The sequence below is a fragment of the Mchenga conophoros genome, linkage group LG17 (assembly GCF_057382185.1).
Source record: "Mchenga conophoros isolate Kocher_MC1m ecotype Shallow Benthic linkage group LG17, M_conophoros_male_GT1.1, whole genome shotgun sequence".
Lineage (NCBI taxonomy): Eukaryota > Metazoa > Chordata > Actinopteri > Cichliformes > Cichlidae > Mchenga > Mchenga conophoros.
In genome coordinates this window covers 30,186,110-30,204,815 of record NC_140542.1, presented here as the reverse complement: position 1 = coordinate 30,204,815, position 18,706 = coordinate 30,186,110, and the positions used below count along the sequence as shown (strand labels likewise).

The window sequence follows — 18,706 nt, the reverse complement described above, 5'->3', positions numbered from 1 at the left end:
CGGGATATACACTGACGCCTGATAGATTAAGGCCCGAACGCTTCTCTCTCTGTTCTGCTCTGCAACAGAAGGGCCCTGCTCACAAATCCCAGGCTTTAAAGCAGAGGTTTCGGGCAGCTTATGATGTAATCAAGGCCCATGTCTGTCACGGGAAAGGTGGGGGGTGCTATAGAGGGGAGTGTGGAGGTTATTGGGCTTTCTGGCAAGTGCACCATTACGGGTAAAAGGTGGAGAAATGTGGTATTTCTCAGATAAAGGTAGAAGGAATGAGGCTGTAAGGTCATCGTAAATCTTTAAAAGTCTGCCCTAAACAAATTATATGCTGAATATGATCATTTTCAAATCCATGTTTTTTTCCCCGTGTGATTCACAGAAATATTTTGGTGTTTTAGTGTCTCTATTTTAAGGCCACCTTCCCTTTAAGCCAACTCTTTTCTGATTCTGTCTCTGGCATACAGATAACTTGGAAAGCAAGTGGGTGGAGCTATGTCTGAGATTGCCATATTAGGGATATGATCTCTCACTGATATACAAAGACAAAAGTGAGCATCGTAACACTGAAAAGCACATTTAACTTTGGCTTTACATGTATTATTAGTCATTTTTTATGGCTATCTTCAGAATTTGAAGTATAAACTATACTGAATCAAATGAATGACTTGTTATCAGACCTTTACCAAAGTTGATGGCATGCTGAAGAGGCGATACAATCATTTGATTCAGCTGTGTTGGAGCAAGGATGCATCTAAAAGCTGCAGGACAGCAGCTGTCGAGGACTGGAGTTGGACACTCCTGCTGTAGGATATCACAAAACCAACCTGCAGATGCCAAAAAGGTTTTATAGAGCTGACTTTTCACATGTATGTTTGATGTTAATATGACAAAATCCACTAATTGTTAGGCTTTTGGATCAAGAGTATAATAATACCCGAGAAACTGGATGAATGGTGAACAGCAGCCATTTTATTGGACTTCATTTTTTCCCAAATACACAATTTTGGTGAAAGTCACACCAACTGTTACACCTTCATCAAACAGAGTTGATTCTCGGCAAGCATGGTTTTTTCGTGTGGCAAATCCTTTCGTGGATCACAAATAGTGCAGCTTCTGTCCAAGTATGACCAGCTTCCTGTGGCATACAAAGTGATGGAGACCACCGAGTCCTGCGTGACATACAAAGGAGTTCATGTTGCAAATAACACGGTTGCCTCCTCGAATCCATGCACTAGGAAAAAAATGAAAAAAAAATTTGGTGGACAAAAAGACTGCGTCAGTAAGTCCTCTCCGCCATCCAACAGTTAAAAAAAAGAAAGTTATCCTGAGTCTTTGCAAAATTTTGGCATGTACTTGGATTACAGTAGAACAAAAAAAGGGGAAAAAAACCCAACAGGGCAAGATTTTCTGGGAGTGTCTGCATCTCAGATGCTGTGTTGTACAGTGAGAGAATTAGTGAGTTGAGGTGGGAACAGCAATTGTGAATATGGCGAAACACAGGAGTGACTTTCCGACTATGGCACTGAATTCGTCATCCTAATAACAGAAACAGTTGAGCATGGACAATATAGTGAAAAATCCCAAACAAAGACAAGAGACACACTCAGTGAAACAGGGGTGGCTTTCCTCCCGAGCTTTTTGGTTCATCTTTGTTTTAAGCAAAGGTTAATTGTAAAGAAATAAATACTAAATACTCAACTTCACAGAGCTAAAAAAACCCCCAAAAAACAACCAAAACAACAACGCTAAATGGGAAAAATACACCAACAAACGCAATCTCTTTACATAGTAAACACAATGCATTGATAACACACTTCCCCTGTAGATGCACATTTAAAAATATATTTGACATTGTACACAGCATGATGTCTCGGAAAACAGAACAGATAAACAAATCTCCTAGGTGGCCAATCAGTGCTTTCTGCTCCTTCCAAGGTCACTGCTCCAGGGTTACGACCTCCACTGCCTGGCCGTCCAGTGTGACAGTGTTATCTATGCGTGTGGCGACAGGCGCCATTGCAACCTGGACGGGCCGGTTACCCTGGGCAAGGCTGGTGACTACCGTCTGGTACATGCTGACTGGAATCTGGACCAAACCTAAAGGAAAGAAGAGGACAAGTTGGACTTAAACATGCAGCACCAGCATCACTAATACATTTTTTATTAGTTTAAACTGCGTACTTAGGTCACAGGTATGTTAATATTACAGGGAAATCATTCACAGGTGGACACAGGTACCTTTTTAAAATAAACCTATTAGACATTTGAAGATCTTATACTCCTCACTGGTTACCCAATTCTATTCTACTGTCCTCAGAAATCTTGTTTTTGTTTATGGTGGCTCATTTAGATGCTGGCTAATTTAGAGCGGGTTGTCTAGTATTCATTAGGTTGGTGACTCAATACCCAGCTCCTGCACCTGTATGCAGAAGTATCCATGGGCAAGATGTTGAACCCAAAGTACCCTCCATGCATTTCCATCTAGGTTTGCAGACATGAATTAGTGTTAAAAATGTGTTTGTGAATGCAGATTGCATTGTTAGATTGCTGTGAAGTTGGGGATTTTCACATGGGAGTCTCTAAGGGACTGACTCCGTTTTTGAGATGGCCCAAAGTGGTCCTTTTTCTGGATCCACAGTTTATTTGGTTTTGTTTTTCAACCCCACAGGTTGTCAGCTCTTCTGCTAAGAAATTCTGCTTTTACATTCTCTTGCTAGAGGAAATCCTGTTGACGGATTTTATGTTTTACACGGGCCTTTGGGAACCCATCAACTCCAGGTAGTTGTTGGTGACAGGAGGCAGACATGTTACAGAGAAGGCATTTCTGAACAATGACCCAATTGAACGTCCTCGGCTTACTTCCCCCATTCCCAGCTCCGTTTGTGCGTCTCTGCCTGCAGGGATTACTGCTGCAGTCACGTGGTGCTCTGCCCCACCCTGCAAGCTGTCACAGTGTCACAGGCAGGCAAGAAGGTCAGCATAGGGGATGGCAGTGGCTCATACCCACTCCCATTACTGCAAGCTTAGATGCTGGATGTTACAGGCAACCAGTCCACATTACAAATGAATCACTTAAAACACATAACCCAGATGAAACAAGGGTGGATATAATTGTAACTGAGAATAAATAACATTTTGAACAAAATAAGAAAACAATTCATTCAATAATAAAAATGGAACTCTGCTGCCAGGTAAGGTCGTAATTGTTGGTCCTCTTTGTGGCCTCTTGCTCACCCCTCTTGACACTTATTTGTGACAGTGTTAAGCTGTTCTAACAGTTATTATGAAGGAAACCTTATAGGGAGCGTGGCTTTGGCCTGGCACAGCAACATAGACCTGGGATGAAGTGCAATCTGTAATTGAAGTGCCACTCGAACATTGTTACTTAGAGATGAAGGGTCATGCCTTGTATAGCCGTGTTTATATATGTGTCTTTGTCAGTGTAAGGCAGGGGTCAGCAACCTTTAACACCCAAAGAGCCATTTGGACCCAGTTTCCACGCAGAAGAAAACACTGGAGCCACAAATACTTTTTGACATCTAAAATGAAGATAACACTGTATATATTGTTTTTTACCTTTATGCTTTGTGTAAACAACTAAGGTGTGTTGCTTATGAAATCCATGAAGTGCTACAGAGAAAATTACATTTTATTTATGTAATTAACACATTTTGAACACTTAAAGAAATATAACAAAAGGAAAGACACTCAGCTGAACTAAAATGATCCAAGTAGCAAACAAAAACTGTTGTGAGCCGCCACCCTCATATCGCCTTTGGGCTTTTGGAGCCTTGACCTGACTTTTAAAAAATAATTGGAAAAAAGCACTATGCTGCTAAAAGATGAAAAATTCTGCCTAAATATGTATTTTACCAGGTTAATGTGTGTGGCGGGGCGTGGTCTGTAGCGTCGCTGCAGGGGAGGTGGATGCACGTGAGCGGCACCCACAATCACGTCTCGCCGCCTTAATGTCTGCGCTATCTATGCTGTTGTTGGTATATGTCGGGCTGTGAGCTGAAAAGCTACAGCCGGCTGTATGCGTACAGCAACCGTGTGTGAAAAGTGGTCAATAAAGAGATGCTGAAAAGCATGTTCATGGAAACATCGTCGGGTCTGCCTTGATATGTTTACAATGGGATTTATGCTCCTGAACCTCTGCGCACAGCGTCTGCAAATCGGGGCTGTACTTTCATCTTTACGCAGGACTGTAAGCTGCCATCTGTGAGGCGTGAGCGGTGTTTGTTTATAACATAGTTCATGGTGGAGAACAGCTGCTGACAATGTGGATCCGAAGATCCATAACTAGCCTACCTTGGGTTGAAAGTCTCGATATATGCACGGCGTTTCGGCGAGTACACCGGCTTCCGCTATTGCCACACTTATTTTGAGCGATGAACAAAATAATAAAATATAATTTTATTTTTATATTTCAATATCACAATAATCTTCCAATTTGGAACTACAAGTTAAAAAAAATAACTAACATAAATAAAATACACTTCAGCTAAATACTTCTAATTTATTTCCCCAAACCACGTGGAGCCGCACTATAAGGACTAAAGAGCCGCAGGTTGCCGACCCCTGGTGTAGGGTTACTACACAAGTCAATCAGCAGTGTAACCTGGCTGGTGCACTTCAAACACCAGTCTTCTCTGCTGTGTAGCACTACAGTGATTAGCGAAGGTCAATAGTTGCGAGAAGGGCTGGATTTGGCAGCTCCGTTAGATGTTTGAGTGAGCTATTACAGCCAAATGGCTCTTCGTGGTTTAGGAAGCAACATACCAAATAAATAAATAAACAAAGCCTGCAGATGTTAGATTTGAATAAGGTGAATCCCCATTATAGGATATGAATGCAGACGTAGCACCTATTTTTGCATTTGCTCAATGTTTTAACAGGAAACTTTCATGATGATGTTATTTGGTTTTCTAAAATAGTTTGGCAACATGAGGTAATGGATACAATTGTTTTGTAGTCAACAGCCTGGCAATTGTTATAGCCTTTTAACCATTAAACACACCATGTCTCCCAGCTTTGCCTGCTACAGAACCAAACTGATTCCATTGGTTTCTAAAACTCCCACTAACACAAGTCTGATTCGTACTGTGATTTAAACAGAAATTCCATGGGCACACACACACATATATGTATATATATCTATATCTATATAAATATAGCAACAGAGCTTGGGGGTGTCTGCTGACAGCTGGTCAAGTGATTAGACTATGGACTGATAATGGAGTGGATCAAAGCTCTTAAGGAGGGCACAAGAGGGACCTCTTCATGCCCCTGGACTAGTGTACATTGTGTGTTGGTGCATGTTTGTGTGTGTGTAATATGTGTATTGTACTGATCAGATGACATAATAAGTAAAAGATTGACAGCTTGCAGGCTACAAAAGGTTTCCCAATTCAATATCCCGATTCGTTTAAATTAACCAGTGAATCAAATTGTTCAACAACAATAAATACTCAGGATGCAGCTTTGGCAAAATGTTATTGCTTATGAAACATTAGCCCCATGTTTAGCCTTGAGGCTACTGACAGAACATATCCACGAAATTGTTGTCAGTGCTATTGAGCAAAGAGGGAAGGCTGTCACTGCAAACTAGCCTAGTCCCAGCAGACACACGGCAATAGCAGCGTTTGCACTATGCATTTACGGAGGGTGAACCTCTAATAACGTGTCATTAAAAGAAGGGACAAGATGCACACATAAATACACACCATCTGTCACATCAGCACAGAGCAGATTACAATGTGGGGGCTCAGAGGCCTCGCAGTTGTTCTACGGGTGGGAAGCTTACACTTAGTGAGGCTAATTAGAAAGGCCATTGGCTGGGGAGCGCACACAAACACCAATGGGTAAAATGTAATTGCACACATTTACTGATTAATTTTTTTTATTCTATTGTAAAGTACACATAGAAAACACATTTTAGAAAAATATTCCTCATTCCTTACCGTTTGTCCATGAAAGTCTACCAAGAGAATTTTTTTAACGTCAAAACTTGCCATTTCATTAGGCACACCTGTTCCAATTCAATTTAGATTCGATTCAATTTTATCTTATTAATTTTAATATAGTGCCAAATCACAACAACAGTCACCTCAAGGTGCTGTTCCACTGGTCAAAAATACTAATATCTAATCAGCCAATTATATGGTAAATGGACTGATTCTTATATAGCGCTTTTCTACTCTCCCAGAGTACTTAAAGCGCTGTATACAACATGCCTCATTCACCCATTCACACCCACTCATACAAGCACTTCTAAACTAAAGTGCAAATTAATCAACATTCACACTCATTCACACTCCGATGAACGCATCAGAGGGCAGCTTGGGGTTAGTATCTTGCCCAAGGATATTTGGCATGCAGACTGGGGAAGCCAAGGATCGAACCTTCCGATCAGTACCTGATCCGCTCTACCACCTGAGCCACAGCCACCCGTGGCAAGCAACTCAATGTAATCAGGCATGTAAACATGGTCAAGATTACTTGCTAAAGTTGAAATTTAGCATAAGAATGAAAAAGAAAGTGACTTTGAGTGTCGTAAGGCTGTGGGTGTCATATATGCTGCTGATCTACTGGGATTTTCCCACACAACCATCTCTATAACGAGCAAGCAGCAGTTCTGAGTAAAATACTTTTTTGATGCCAGAGGTCAGAAGAGAAAGCCAGATTACTTCAAGGTGACAGGAAAGCAGCAGTAAGTCAAATAACCACTCGCTGCAACCAAGGTATGCAGAAGAGCATCTTTGATTGCACAACATGTGGGCTACAGCAGCAGACGATCACATTGGGTGCCACTTATGCCGGCTAACAACAGAATATCAGACTATCTTCTGATAAATGAAAGAATCTCTGTATGTGTGCGTCTGTTTTGCACTTTTCGTGACAACCATTAATCAGACCTACTTTAAACTTGATGGTTGGACTGCAGGGCACCTGAGGAAATATACTGGCAAGGCTGGAGTCATTCCAGAGAGCGGTAATCTAATCTTTGGGGTCCTCGTAAATAATATAGATAAATTGATTTATGTGGTCGCCAATATAGATAACATAGTTTATATATAAACTACCACTGTTTGATTGTTTGATAATGTTACTAATGTACCTGTGATTGCAGGCAATGCAGTAGTGAGGTAATAACTATGACTTTTCAGACCTTCATTGTCTGTACAGTTTAATGCTCCATACCAAAAAAACACTTGACTTTTTTTATAATTATGTAATTGCTGTAATTTGAGGTGTATTTTATTTTATGTTGCTTCAGTGTTTGCTGTATTTCTGATAATTGGGTACCTGTGGCATCTTGAACCCCTGCCAGCGCCCCAACAGCAGCTGCCGTCTCTGCCAGGACAATTTGACCTCCGCCTTGTAGTGTGGCTTCTGCCAGCGTCGCTACAGCGTGAGCTGCTGCCTCACTGTAACACACAAATCACAAGTGCACTATATGTAAAAAAACCCCCATATTTCTGTACATGCAATTTCAAATTAAAACACACACAAACAAGAAATTAGGCTTGAAGATGCAATCTCCTGGTACAAAGCCCAAAAGCTCTCTCACGCAGAGTCTGCTCAGAGAGCCAAGGGTTATTAGAGAGATGTGGGGTGAAGACGCAGGAATACATGAGCTATAAGAGGCTTTTCTAGTCTTACAGAGAATCGGTCACATCACTCCAAAGGACAGGTGCTATGGGTCTAATAAAGCAATTTTATATACTGGATCTATGCAGCAGAATTACTACTAGCTTATTAGCACACCAGTTTCGCAGCTTTATGATAATCAGGCTTGAGGCAGAAATGTAGAGAGACAGAAAGAAAGGAAGAGGAAATGCGAGAGCTGAGACAACAGATTCTTGATGATGCAATCAAGTGTACCAGAAACGACACCGTTTTTTTGTGCGTTGTTTCATTGTTTAATATGTGAATTTAGATTGGATGTTTAAGCTTGCTGGGGTTTTTGACTATGGCTAATAAATCTTGCATCTCAGGTAATATTTAATTGCACAGAAGGAAAACAGTGAGGATAAGAGGCTCTGCACCTCATCTGTAGCTGGAAAACAGACACAAAATGTTCCAGAGACGGCAGAGTGGAGAGCCCAGAGTAGCTCAGCTCAGGTAAACAGCAGGAAGGGAGGGGAAATGAGAAGGAGGGGGTCTCAGGTGGGTGCAGGTAACAAGCCCCAGTGGGACATACCCATACACATCTGAAATGATTGCCAGGACAGGACTCCAGTGAAAAAAAATTCTAACATGGCAGTATCTAGGTGACTGACTTCAGAAACAAACTGCTGAAAAAAATGTTATTCAGGAAGTGGGTAGCCAAGGGTTAGCTTCTTTTAACTGCGACTGAAGCCTACAACAAACTATTAACCTGCTTCTGTTGTTATCCTACAGGAACTTTAATTTGTGACTATAATAGGACTGAAAACATTTTTTTCTTTTTCTAACACAGCAGCCTAAATGAAGTAGAGATGTAATGCTGTGTATTTATACTCACAACATCTCAAATGCAGCTATTTTAATCTGCTCTTACCTGCATATCAGCAGGTAAGAGCTGTTAGAACGTGAAATATGTGCCTAACAACTGGTTTAATGGTTCTACACCGTGCATGCTGCTGGTATAAAAGGGTACAAGCTAATTATTTAGATGCTGAAACAGGACAAAAAGTATCTCCAGGGAATCCAGTAACCTGTTCTGACACATTTGTCCCATTTTCATCCAGCTGCTTATAGCTGCCTGTGCATTTATGACATTTTTTATACTTGTTAGTGTTTTTTTTCTCTCAGTGAAATTAAAACTTGACATGATAATAACATTTTTTTTGTTTAAAAGGTTCTGGTATTTTCTGGTGACAGCACCAAAACTTTCTTCTCTGTTAACACATTTGTAGGCTTAGGCTTAACAACATAGGGATGTTAGCTACTATTACAACAGACTATTTTGTAATTTTTTTTTTAACCTTTTTAAAAGTTGTCTTGAGCAAAGTTTCTCCAGATCTAAGTTTGCATTTTTTAGTCCTGTCCTTGTACCTGGACCGTTTACACTGCGTGCACCCCTTTATAATAGGTTAGAGACCTATTATAATATCTCAGGAAATCACATAACATAATATTCAGCTCTGTCAGAATCACCTGTTCAGTGCCATTGTAACAGTGGCTCCGGGCTGAATCTCTTGGCTAGCAGCGACAGCAGCTTCAGCTAGGGATGCCACTGCCTGCGTGGCCTCTGAAGCTTGAGTCGTTTGGATTGTCATCTCCCCGCCCTGCAGGGTGGCCCAGCTTGGTTCCACCTGGAGGAAAAACAAAGTATATACTTAAGTTTACATACACTTATCAGAAGCATGAATGTCATGGTAATTTTAGGCTTCTTCTTCGAGCTGTTCTTTTACTAGGATTAAACGATTATATAGCAAACATAATTTACATTTTCTCTGTTCCACACAGGGTCAAAATTATACACACAGGCCAAAATATGAACATACGCTCACAACACACTAACAGGATTTGTTGAAGGTTCAACAATGTGTTTTAACTTGACGAGGCCAATTAATTCTTGCTAGTGTTCATTATTTAACTACAGCTGGTAGAAATGACCAATACTCCAAGTAACTCAGTGAAAATCTTAAAAAGGAAAATTGTAGATTTCCACAAATTGGGAAGATCTCTTGAGCCATTTCTAAATAACTAAAGATTTCATCAGTTCAAATAGTTTTATGCGAGAACAAGTTTTTCCGATTTTCACCCCTTTGCCAACTTGGAAGAACACCCAAACTGTCCCCCCTGATGAGAGGCAATTGTTTGGGATATTCAGAAAGAACCCAGGAACCACCAACGCTCAAGCCTGCCATGAGCTGGAAACTGCTGGAACACCAGCGTCACTGTCAAGCATGATGGTGGTAGCATCATGCGCTAGTGCTATTTGGTAATCAGTGGTACTTGTACATTACACAATGTGGATCGAATAAATAAGACTACCTCCAAGTTCTTTAAATCAGAACAGTTCAAACTTCGACACAGGTTTTCTAACAGGGAAATGATATATCAAAACTAATTTTAGAGTGCAGAAAACAGGCTGACGACATAAAGCTTTTGTAATGGCCCAACCTCAACCCTACTGAAAGCTTTTGGACCACTAACCAATTTAAATGAACAAGAAGAGTGTTAAATATCCAGCCACGTCTAATGCCAGAAGCTTGCAATGGTAAGCAAAATGGTCTGGTCAAGGTGCAATATGCTAAGCTACCAAATATTAGTTGGATATATGTAATATATATGAGCCTGCATGTATACATTTGGCCCTGTGTGGATTTACACTTCTGACCATAAGTGTAGATGAACATTAGCAACGAGGTAATGAGACTGAGCAAATATTGCCGGTATTAGATTGATGGACTTGTGGCTTTAGTTTTGATTTTGTGGTATTAAATAGAGTGCATTTTTAAGAGGCTATGTGTGCAGTAAATAACTTAATGTGTTTCAGTATGGTTTTTGATAAAAGAACGATTTCTAGGCACGTTTGAACGCATGTGGGTGTTACCTCTCCCTCAGTTACCGTTGAGTAGTTAACTTGTGCAACTGTCACACCAGGCAGCTCCGACGCATCCGCAAGAGTGGCAACTGTGTGTCCTGTACCGACCTGAAAACAATACATTTCCACCAAGTGCATTAGGCTCTGTAAAAAACAACAAGAAGGGCAAAAACTCCCACTCAGGAGTATAAAAGCCATGCAGTGAATAAAACGCACCTGGATAAGCGAGACTGTTCCATCTGGATTGTTGATGGTCTGTACCACGGTTTGTGAGGGCACAAGGTGAGCGATACTTTGTGCAGTGGTCAGGTGGTGCTGGGTGGTGGTTGCCGTGGTTACCTGCTGGTCTTCAAAAGCATATAATAGATCCTCACGGCCATGCTGCTTATAGCAGTTCTTCACTATGGTTCGCAACGCCTGCGTCCAAGAGACCTGAGGAAGTACAGACACAATTTAATGTCAGCAAAAATTCTTAAGACTGATGACTCTAAGGCATGGTACATCTCTTAATATAATCAGATGATAAATATGAATTATGTACAATGGGATTAAATTAAACCGTAATAATGAATAGACATGCGCCTGTTTCCTTTGCTCTAAAGCTATCTCAGAAGATACACAGAAAACACAAAATAAATGACAGAAAAGGTGTTAACAGCTGTGCTGGTTCTACTAAAAGTGCATAGACTTGGCTTACCAGCACCTCTAAAGCCTGTTCTTCTCATGCTATATTAAGAGGAAAAAATAATGAGCTTCAAAGGTGTGCATTAGCTGTAGCTTCATATTTAAAGTGTTGATTCATGAGTTGTAGCAATTTTCCTTGAGGTCTGCAAAACAATTTACTACTATATTCTGCTGTATGTATGCTAATAAAACAAGCTTACTGTATCTTTTACTCCTTCATATGGTATCTTTGCGTCTTTCTCTGGTATGTTACATCATATGACACCAATCTATCTTAAAGCGACTTGTGTCACTAAGGAAGCAATGATCCAAATCCTAAAGTTGTCTAGGATGGCTTAGTAGTTAGAACTACTGTTCTAAGTTAACCAAATATGGGCATTTCCCAAAATGCCATCAACTATGTCTTTAAGGACTGTTATCACTGTCACTGAATTACACGTGGCAGGTGACTCTTGCAAAGGCAAGAGCTCTGGATCTTTAGACACCACCAAACAGAACTAGCTAATGTAACAGAACAGGATTAAAACACTGTGTAAAAAGAATCTTTCTCATGGGTGGACAATACAACATCTGTTTAGTTTGTTGTCACTTTCGGATCTATAAAAATCTTTTGTTGTTGAGTGATCTGTACTCACAAGCTACATTCATTTTGTGCACTTACAACCTTGTACTCTTTCCCAGCAAAATATCACGTTATACTAGTGTTTGTCTTACTCTCTGTTTCTGCTCCTCTGTGCGCACATCACTGCGAACGTTGGCCCAGGGGATGTCGTCGGGCCACCACACTGGCTTGCAGCTCTCTTTACCCCAGCCAGGCTTCCCTCTGCCTGTTGAGTACTTCAACATCTCTGGGATAAATGCTCGCAGCTGTGCCTAAAGGAAAATAAAAGAGGAAAAAAAATGCATGGAAAAAACAGATTATATAGACAGAAATATAATGTGCAAAGCTGCAGGGCATACACGCCCTTGAGCAGGCTGCGAGAGGCGTGCATTAGGTACCTGCAGCATGTGCTGAGGTGGTCAAGGCCTGAAAATAGAAACAGACCTTCTAAAAGGAGAACAATGGGGTCAGGTTTACTAACAGACCAATCTATGGCTATGGCTCCAGCCTAACGTATCAGACAGACACTGCGAGCACATCAGAGGTGATCCAACAGACAGCCTGTTCCAACAAAGGCTCCAGGACACTGAGCAGAGGTATTAACAAGGACGAGACAGTCAGTATTGTTAAAAATTAAAATTGACTGTCAAACAAGGGCACTGCATTAACTCTGTGCTAATAGGTGCACTGTACAGACTTATTTCTTTATTGTCAACAGACTCTATCAAGACGGTATCAAGATGGGGTGGCTGTAGCTCAGGAGGTAGAGCAGGTCACCTACTGATCGGAAGGTTAGTGGTTCAATCCCTGGCTCCTCCAGTTTGTATGCCAAGGATCCTTGGGCAAGATACTAACCCCAAGTTGCTCTCCGATGCATCCATCAGAGTGTGAATGTTTGTTAGGAAGCACTAAAAGCTTAGAAGAAACGTGAATGTGGCATGTTGTATAGATGTAAGAATCAGTCCATTTATCAAGTGCTTGTCCACCGTTTTGGAATATCTTACAATGAAGTAAAAAGTGCTGATTTTGCAGGTGACCAGCTGGTGAAAATGTTGTTGCGCTAAAAGCTAAAAATCCGAGCTTTATGGTGCATCTAGTTTCTAAACTTGAATAACAGCTGCCTGACAAGGTGAAAAAGCGAGCGGATGACGTTCTTAATCTCATCTGATTTGCTTGTTATCGATCGTCTGTATGCATACTTCATGTGCAGTAGTGAGTGGCACGCATACGCACTGCCCATCATGTCGACAGAGCCCGAGCAGGCGCGCGCTTACACTCACTGACATGCCGAGGTGGGGGTTTAGTGCCAGTGTCCTCGGCGTCCCGGTAATATGCAAGCATCACCGGGGGATTATATTGCACAATGAGGCACTGCAGCGTCCGCCTGCCTTGACATCACAAGCTAAATTTGGTTCCGGGAGAAATAAATCCCTCCCTCCTCCCCGTTAGGCCCCCCTTTTCTAACTCACAGTCACACAGCTCCTCAGTGCATCACGCAAACAGATATGAGAAAATGGATCTTGATAGAAAATGGAGTGTCGGTGCTTCGCGCCAGCTTTCGAACAACAAACCCTCCACGTAATGGAGCTCCACCAGAGCCAACACTAGCTCAGCAACCTGCATTAACCTGCGAAAAAGCCTTGTAGGAAAATTATTCTCCCATTTACACCTGCGATGATGGCGACGTATGTGGATGTATCTGTGCAAGGCCAGATGGCCAAATTACAGTGGCTAGCGAGTTAAGTGGCATGTTGCCCTCGCACCCACCACCCCACCCCAATCCTAATCCTCCAAGCAGTGGTCCAATCAGACTTCAGGAAGGCTGTTATGTTGCTGGGTTCCTGAACCTAACAAGGCAAGGGGGTAATTATGAGCTCAAGCTAGTCGTGGGATCACCTGCTACAGATGCTCCATATATCTGACAGACTAGGGCCTCTGCTTAACCTCATTTGGGATTTCTTCAGCTGTATAAAATTCTACTGCAGATATCCTTTTAGAAGACATGTTTCTGATACGAACTGGGTGTCTCTACTAAATTAGCTTCCTCTCATCTCATTCCTTGGCCAAGGTTTACTAGCTTTTCCCAGAAGGACTAAACAACTTCCTGTTTCCAACGCGCAGCACACACATATCTGTAAAAACACCCACCCCACACCTTTCCACCCGGCTTGTCGAAATTGAGTGAGGCAACAGGTTACTCGCGATAATCTCATCCTACTACTTCCAGAAAAACAAGCTCCAACTAACACCTGGCCTCCAAGGATTCATCCGGCACTGGGATTGGCTAACGCGCGCCGAGGGTTGTGGATCGTCTCTGAGGGCCACTGTCATGCTGCCTACTGTGACGATGATCTAGAGAATGCGTCAGCAGCACTGGGACGGCAGAGTAAACAAGCCATGCTCCCCTGGGCTGAAAAGAAAATTCAGGCCTGCCAGTGGTACTAACGCTACGATGAACGGCCTACAATGGCTGCTCTGCTTATCAAAGAGAAGGATTAGCTTTTTCTCAGATTAGAGTTTATTTTAATGGTGATGCTGCTCTTCAGGATGAGAATAAATGCATGACTGCTGAATAGATTAATCAAAAACATCAAAAATGAGCTAGTGGACAACACACCTACAAATAAGCATTTGACCTTGCTACATGTAGTTAGCTAAGCTCTTCCTCTCACTAGTTAGAAGACATAGTTTAAACTTCCTGGTTTGTTAGCGGCTGGTGCCCTCTGCTGGGAGTAGTGTGTGTGTGTATTAGTGAATTTGTACAAAGGAAAAAGCGAGTAAACTTTAGCACTTCTAGAGAATAGAGAGAAGGCCTTATTTAGATTTCTGCGGGGAAACTTTGTAGAGCCTACAGCATACATGTAAGTGGCTGAGGTTGTTGCTGGCAATTCCTATATTGATTTTATTGTCCTTTAAATTGACATGATGATTGTTATTCTCTCACTGATAAATTCGAGTTTGCAGTTAAGACGTAGCTACGGCGTAGATTCCCCACTAAAGAATAAATCCGCAGTAAGCCTTACCTGGGTCATCTTATCCACAGAGACGGGGATGCCATCAATTGTGAGCGGGGGCAGCTCTGAGGCGAGTTCTCCACCTGCAGGGGCATGTTCAGCCAGGGCGTTCTCCAGGTCCTCCAACAACATGCTCTTATACTTTCTTACCTAGTATCCATGAAAGATACATCACAGTGTGTCAGCCTGAGCTTTTAAGAGTGATAGCAGGTTTAAATAAATCACTGAAGAAAACATTTGCTAGTAGATACCTGGTCAAAGATAAGTAACTACATGCCTTTTTTTTGGTTATGTTATTAAGACAAAATCAATATGGCCTTTAATAAATTATTATTAGCTATAAAATTATGAGTATTTTTAATACACAAATAGTTTTTAGGAAGAAAGATGTAAAGCAGATTCAGTTTATCTAACATGCAGTGTATACTTATGACAAGGGAAACACTGCATATGACTGAGAGGGCTTCACTGAAATAAATGAAGGAGAACACTGAGGTTTGGTGTGATGGTAAGTTTCACTGTGTTACAAACTAATGCTTTCTACCTGCTCTATTTATAAGACTTACCACATTCTCCAGAGGAGCAGCACCAAACACCTTGAACACAGGGTTGGGTTTGGAGGGGGAGATGCACAACACTATGGCTTGTTGGCCCACTCTAGTGGTGTACTCATCCAACGTGGCTCGCAGTTTCCTGTTAACAAACACCATCCTTTACTTCTGTGTTCAGATTAAAAGCTACAAAGCACAACAACAATTCTACCCTAGGAGCTGAGCGAGGGATATTTTGGTCACCGTAGCTGCTGTCAGAAAAGCTATTAGATCCACCTGAGCAGACGAGTCTGCTGTCTCTTACGGATGGAAGGGTTGGATTCAAAGATATGAGGCCTTTTTCTTTTCTTCCCAGTTGCTACAGCAGCAGCAGCTGCCATACCCACTGGCCCTGAAAGAAAGAGGAGGAGGAGAGATTTTACCAAAGGTAAAAAGAGACAAAGTATTTTCCTTCTCTGATTTGAGCTTTTAAAGCCCATGTGGTTGTTACTGTTTATTGTTCTCTTTTTTTAAATATAAAATATGTTTTTAAAAAGACATGAAATAGCATTTCACCGATTTAATTTCAAATCATGTCAACTTTCAGGGATAAAGATGGAAAAAAAAACAAACATGGCAGAGGCTTGACAAAGGCAACGCTGCCTACACAACTAATCCACTGGCGCCACCTGTTGCTCAATTGAAAGCATTTTGCTTAAATTATGGCATTATGGGATTTACCAGGCTTGTATAATTAATCATAGCTGCTAAGAAGAATAAAAAAATAAACAAAAAATGGTCTGTTGTAAGGAGTTGACCGTCTAATTTGCCACAAACTTTGCAACCTTAATAACAATTATCAACATAAGTCTACAGGTCGTGAAGCACTTCTGCTTGTAACTTTGATCAGACCCAACTAACACACTCTGGAAACAGCACAGAGTTTAGACTCACCTGCAGCAGCCAGGTGAGCTGTGACCTCATCAGTGCCAGCCGAGTTGAGGATGTCTGTGTCATCATATGGATCGTCATCTGGCGAGGAGGTCGAGTCTTCCTCAGCGCTCATCATGGATGTGTCAGTCAAGGTGGTCACATGTACCTATACACGAATCAATGAATGAATGAACCTGGGACTTGCACTTTAGTGGGGTGTTGAGATTTCTGATCTGGGTCGGTAATTTAACAAGATGAGTGATTAATATCAGTAAATTTGTTTCTAATTTACACCATTTATTATGTTTGTAAATGCACCTGCTGACTGACAGCGCTAGCCTCAATGGTGGTCATGTGCTCTGTCTGGTGAACGGAGTGCTCATCCATTATCAGCCAGCTGGTCTACACAGCTAGGTCCACAGTACAGTTACTGAGGAAAGAAAGAGGGAAGTGATCAAAGCACATCAAATTTAACGAATACTGATATGTTATCTTAACAAGACAATATGCTGGTATTTATTTATACACTTAAATGAATTCATATGCAACAAGAATTTGGAAGTGTTACGATATTTCAGACAAAACTGTGACCATGCACAGCTGCCACTGTCATTTATTTTTACAGGGAGAGCTGTCTGATGAAGATAGATGCTATGGTGTCTTTGTGTTTGTGCTTAGTGCACCACTGCCGCTCTGCCTCCAGAGGACGTCATACTGCATTAATAGGGAATTTCATTTGGAAGAGTATTGTCTGAAAAGAACGTTTCATTTTTTTCACTCATGTCTGACTGTACCACTTTCACTCTGCCCATAGAGGGCACTTATGTTAGGTGTTACAGGTGATGAATTTGGAAGATGTGCATTCCACCCAGTAACAGATAGCTTAGCACAACTTAGATACAAATCACAATTTAATGTCCAACTAAAGGGTCTTTAAAATTGTTTTGACAGTATGGGAAACTCCATATTAATTTGGAAAACTGGATATGTGAATATGTGGAGTTACACTGTAGTGTGGCTGAGGAAAAATAAACATATATTGCACACTAACACACACACAAATGCTTATGTTCACTCCAAATCAATCAACTTACAGGGTTAAAAGGTTTATGAATAAATGAAAGGAGACCGTTTCATGTAGATAACCTGCTTCGTTGATACAGTGCAAAGATGATTTATAGAATAGTTTTATAATCATGTATCTGCACGCAGTTTTAACTTTTACAGTGGCCTACAAGAACGTCAATACTGGCCCCCCACCAAAATAAAAAATAAATAAATACATAAATAAATGCAACTGAAATTCAGGTCATTCATTTCAGTCTAATATATTTATTGCCAGCTGCAGTACATGAAGTCTAGACACTGAGGAGACCAGTGATGCACGAAACGCACAACTCCACAAGAATGTGTATGTGTAACCAATTTAGTGACCTGCAACCAGCTTAATTTTGCACAGGACCGGATAAAGAATTGATCGTGCCAGACAGTAATGTACAGTTAGCCGGATCTGCCGGTCTACTGTCAACGACTGCTTCACTGAGCTAAGCTAGCAATGCCCTACATTCAGCTAATTAGCTGCCTAGCTAACCATTTGGCGGTATAAAGCCGGTCGTCTAAAATAACACGAATTCTGCCAACAATTTTCCACGTTCAGACACTAAACAGAACGATTACAGGGCGCAATGAAAGCCATCGTAATGTAGCAGCTAGCACGAAACCCGCGCAAAAAAATCACACAAAAACATAACGCCATAACAGGCCCGGGCCTGTGGGCTCATCCTCAGCTATTCTTCTCTCTCCGAGGTTGAAGTCGATACGCGCCTAGATCACGATTCCCCCCAAAAACAGATTTAAAATACAATCCGACTCCAGTCAACATCTAAACAATCTGCATCGTTCACCCCAACGCTGCCGGGTTCGATGATGCGGCTGCGCCGGGGCTGAAATAGATGGAGATTGCGCGGTAGGGCACTAACCTCAGAGCGGCTGCGCTACTTCGGGCCTGCGCCGTACAGCGGGGATGGAGCCGAGCTTTAATGGAGGACAGAGGGGAGCCAGCACCAAACACAACTAACAGACCGCACACAACAGTGAGCTGCACTAGTGATGCTTTCAAGTGCCTGCCGCGCAACCGTAAGAGTAATACACAAGAACTGAAACTACAATAACAAACGTGCACATAAATACTTTGTAGACATCGTTTCATTGTTTTCTTTAAACTGATTCTAGTTAACAACTCATTGACGATGTGTCAACCTGACATAAATATTAAACATACCTTCACTTTTTATTATGTCAGTTTTTAAATTCTCGATTTTTTAAATGAACCCCTACAAAACTGTTGAAAATAAATACGTACTATATTCAGAGCCTTTATTATGTTTTTTGGAGAGGGAAAAGTAATTAA

At 41.5% G+C, this 18,706-nt stretch overlaps 1 protein-coding gene across 4 annotated transcripts; it reads right to left on the bottom strand.

Annotated features, from left to right (window-relative positions):
• Positions 1 to 941: 941 nt before the first annotated feature.
• On the bottom strand, positions 942 to 18,393 carry nrf1 (nuclear respiratory factor 1). Of its 4 annotated transcripts, none has more exons than XM_085251804.1 (12): positions 18,276 to 18,393; positions 16,615 to 16,726; positions 16,318 to 16,462; positions 15,661 to 15,775; positions 15,400 to 15,526; positions 14,843 to 14,983; positions 11,933 to 12,091; positions 10,751 to 10,966; positions 10,544 to 10,642; positions 9,139 to 9,296; positions 7,303 to 7,424; positions 942 to 2,091 (listed from the first exon to the last, which is right to left on the bottom strand). In XM_085251804.1, the coding sequence occupies exons 2-12, from the start codon at positions 16,681 to 16,683 to the stop codon at positions 1,931 to 1,933; spliced, it is 1,512 nt and encodes a 503-aa protein (XP_085107930.1). In that variant the 5' UTR covers positions 16,684 to 16,726; positions 18,276 to 18,393; the 3' UTR covers positions 942 to 1,930. The 4 variants fall into 4 exon arrangements, with proteins under 4 accessions (XP_085107930.1, XP_085107933.1, XP_085107932.1 ...); XM_085251807.1 differs by having other exon boundaries at positions 10,559 to 10,642; XM_085251806.1 differs by having other exon boundaries at positions 16,627 to 16,726.
• Between the last annotated feature and the right edge of the window lie 313 nt (positions 18,394 to 18,706).

Bases quoted from the DNA above. Each gene is read 5' to 3' on its own strand.
- nrf1 (XM_085251804.1), bottom strand. From the start codon at position 16,683: ATGGATGAGCACTCCGTTCACCAGACAGAGCACATGACCACCATTGAG. The intron at 15,776-16,317 runs GTGAGTCTAAAC...TCTTTCTTTCAG, and splicing joins AGCTCACCTGGCTGCTGCAG to GGCCAGTGGGTATGGCAGCT. The intron at 2,092-7,302 runs GTACCCAATTAT...TCTTTCCTTTAG, and splicing joins AGGGGTTCAAGATGCCACAG to GTTTGGTCCAGATTCCAGTC.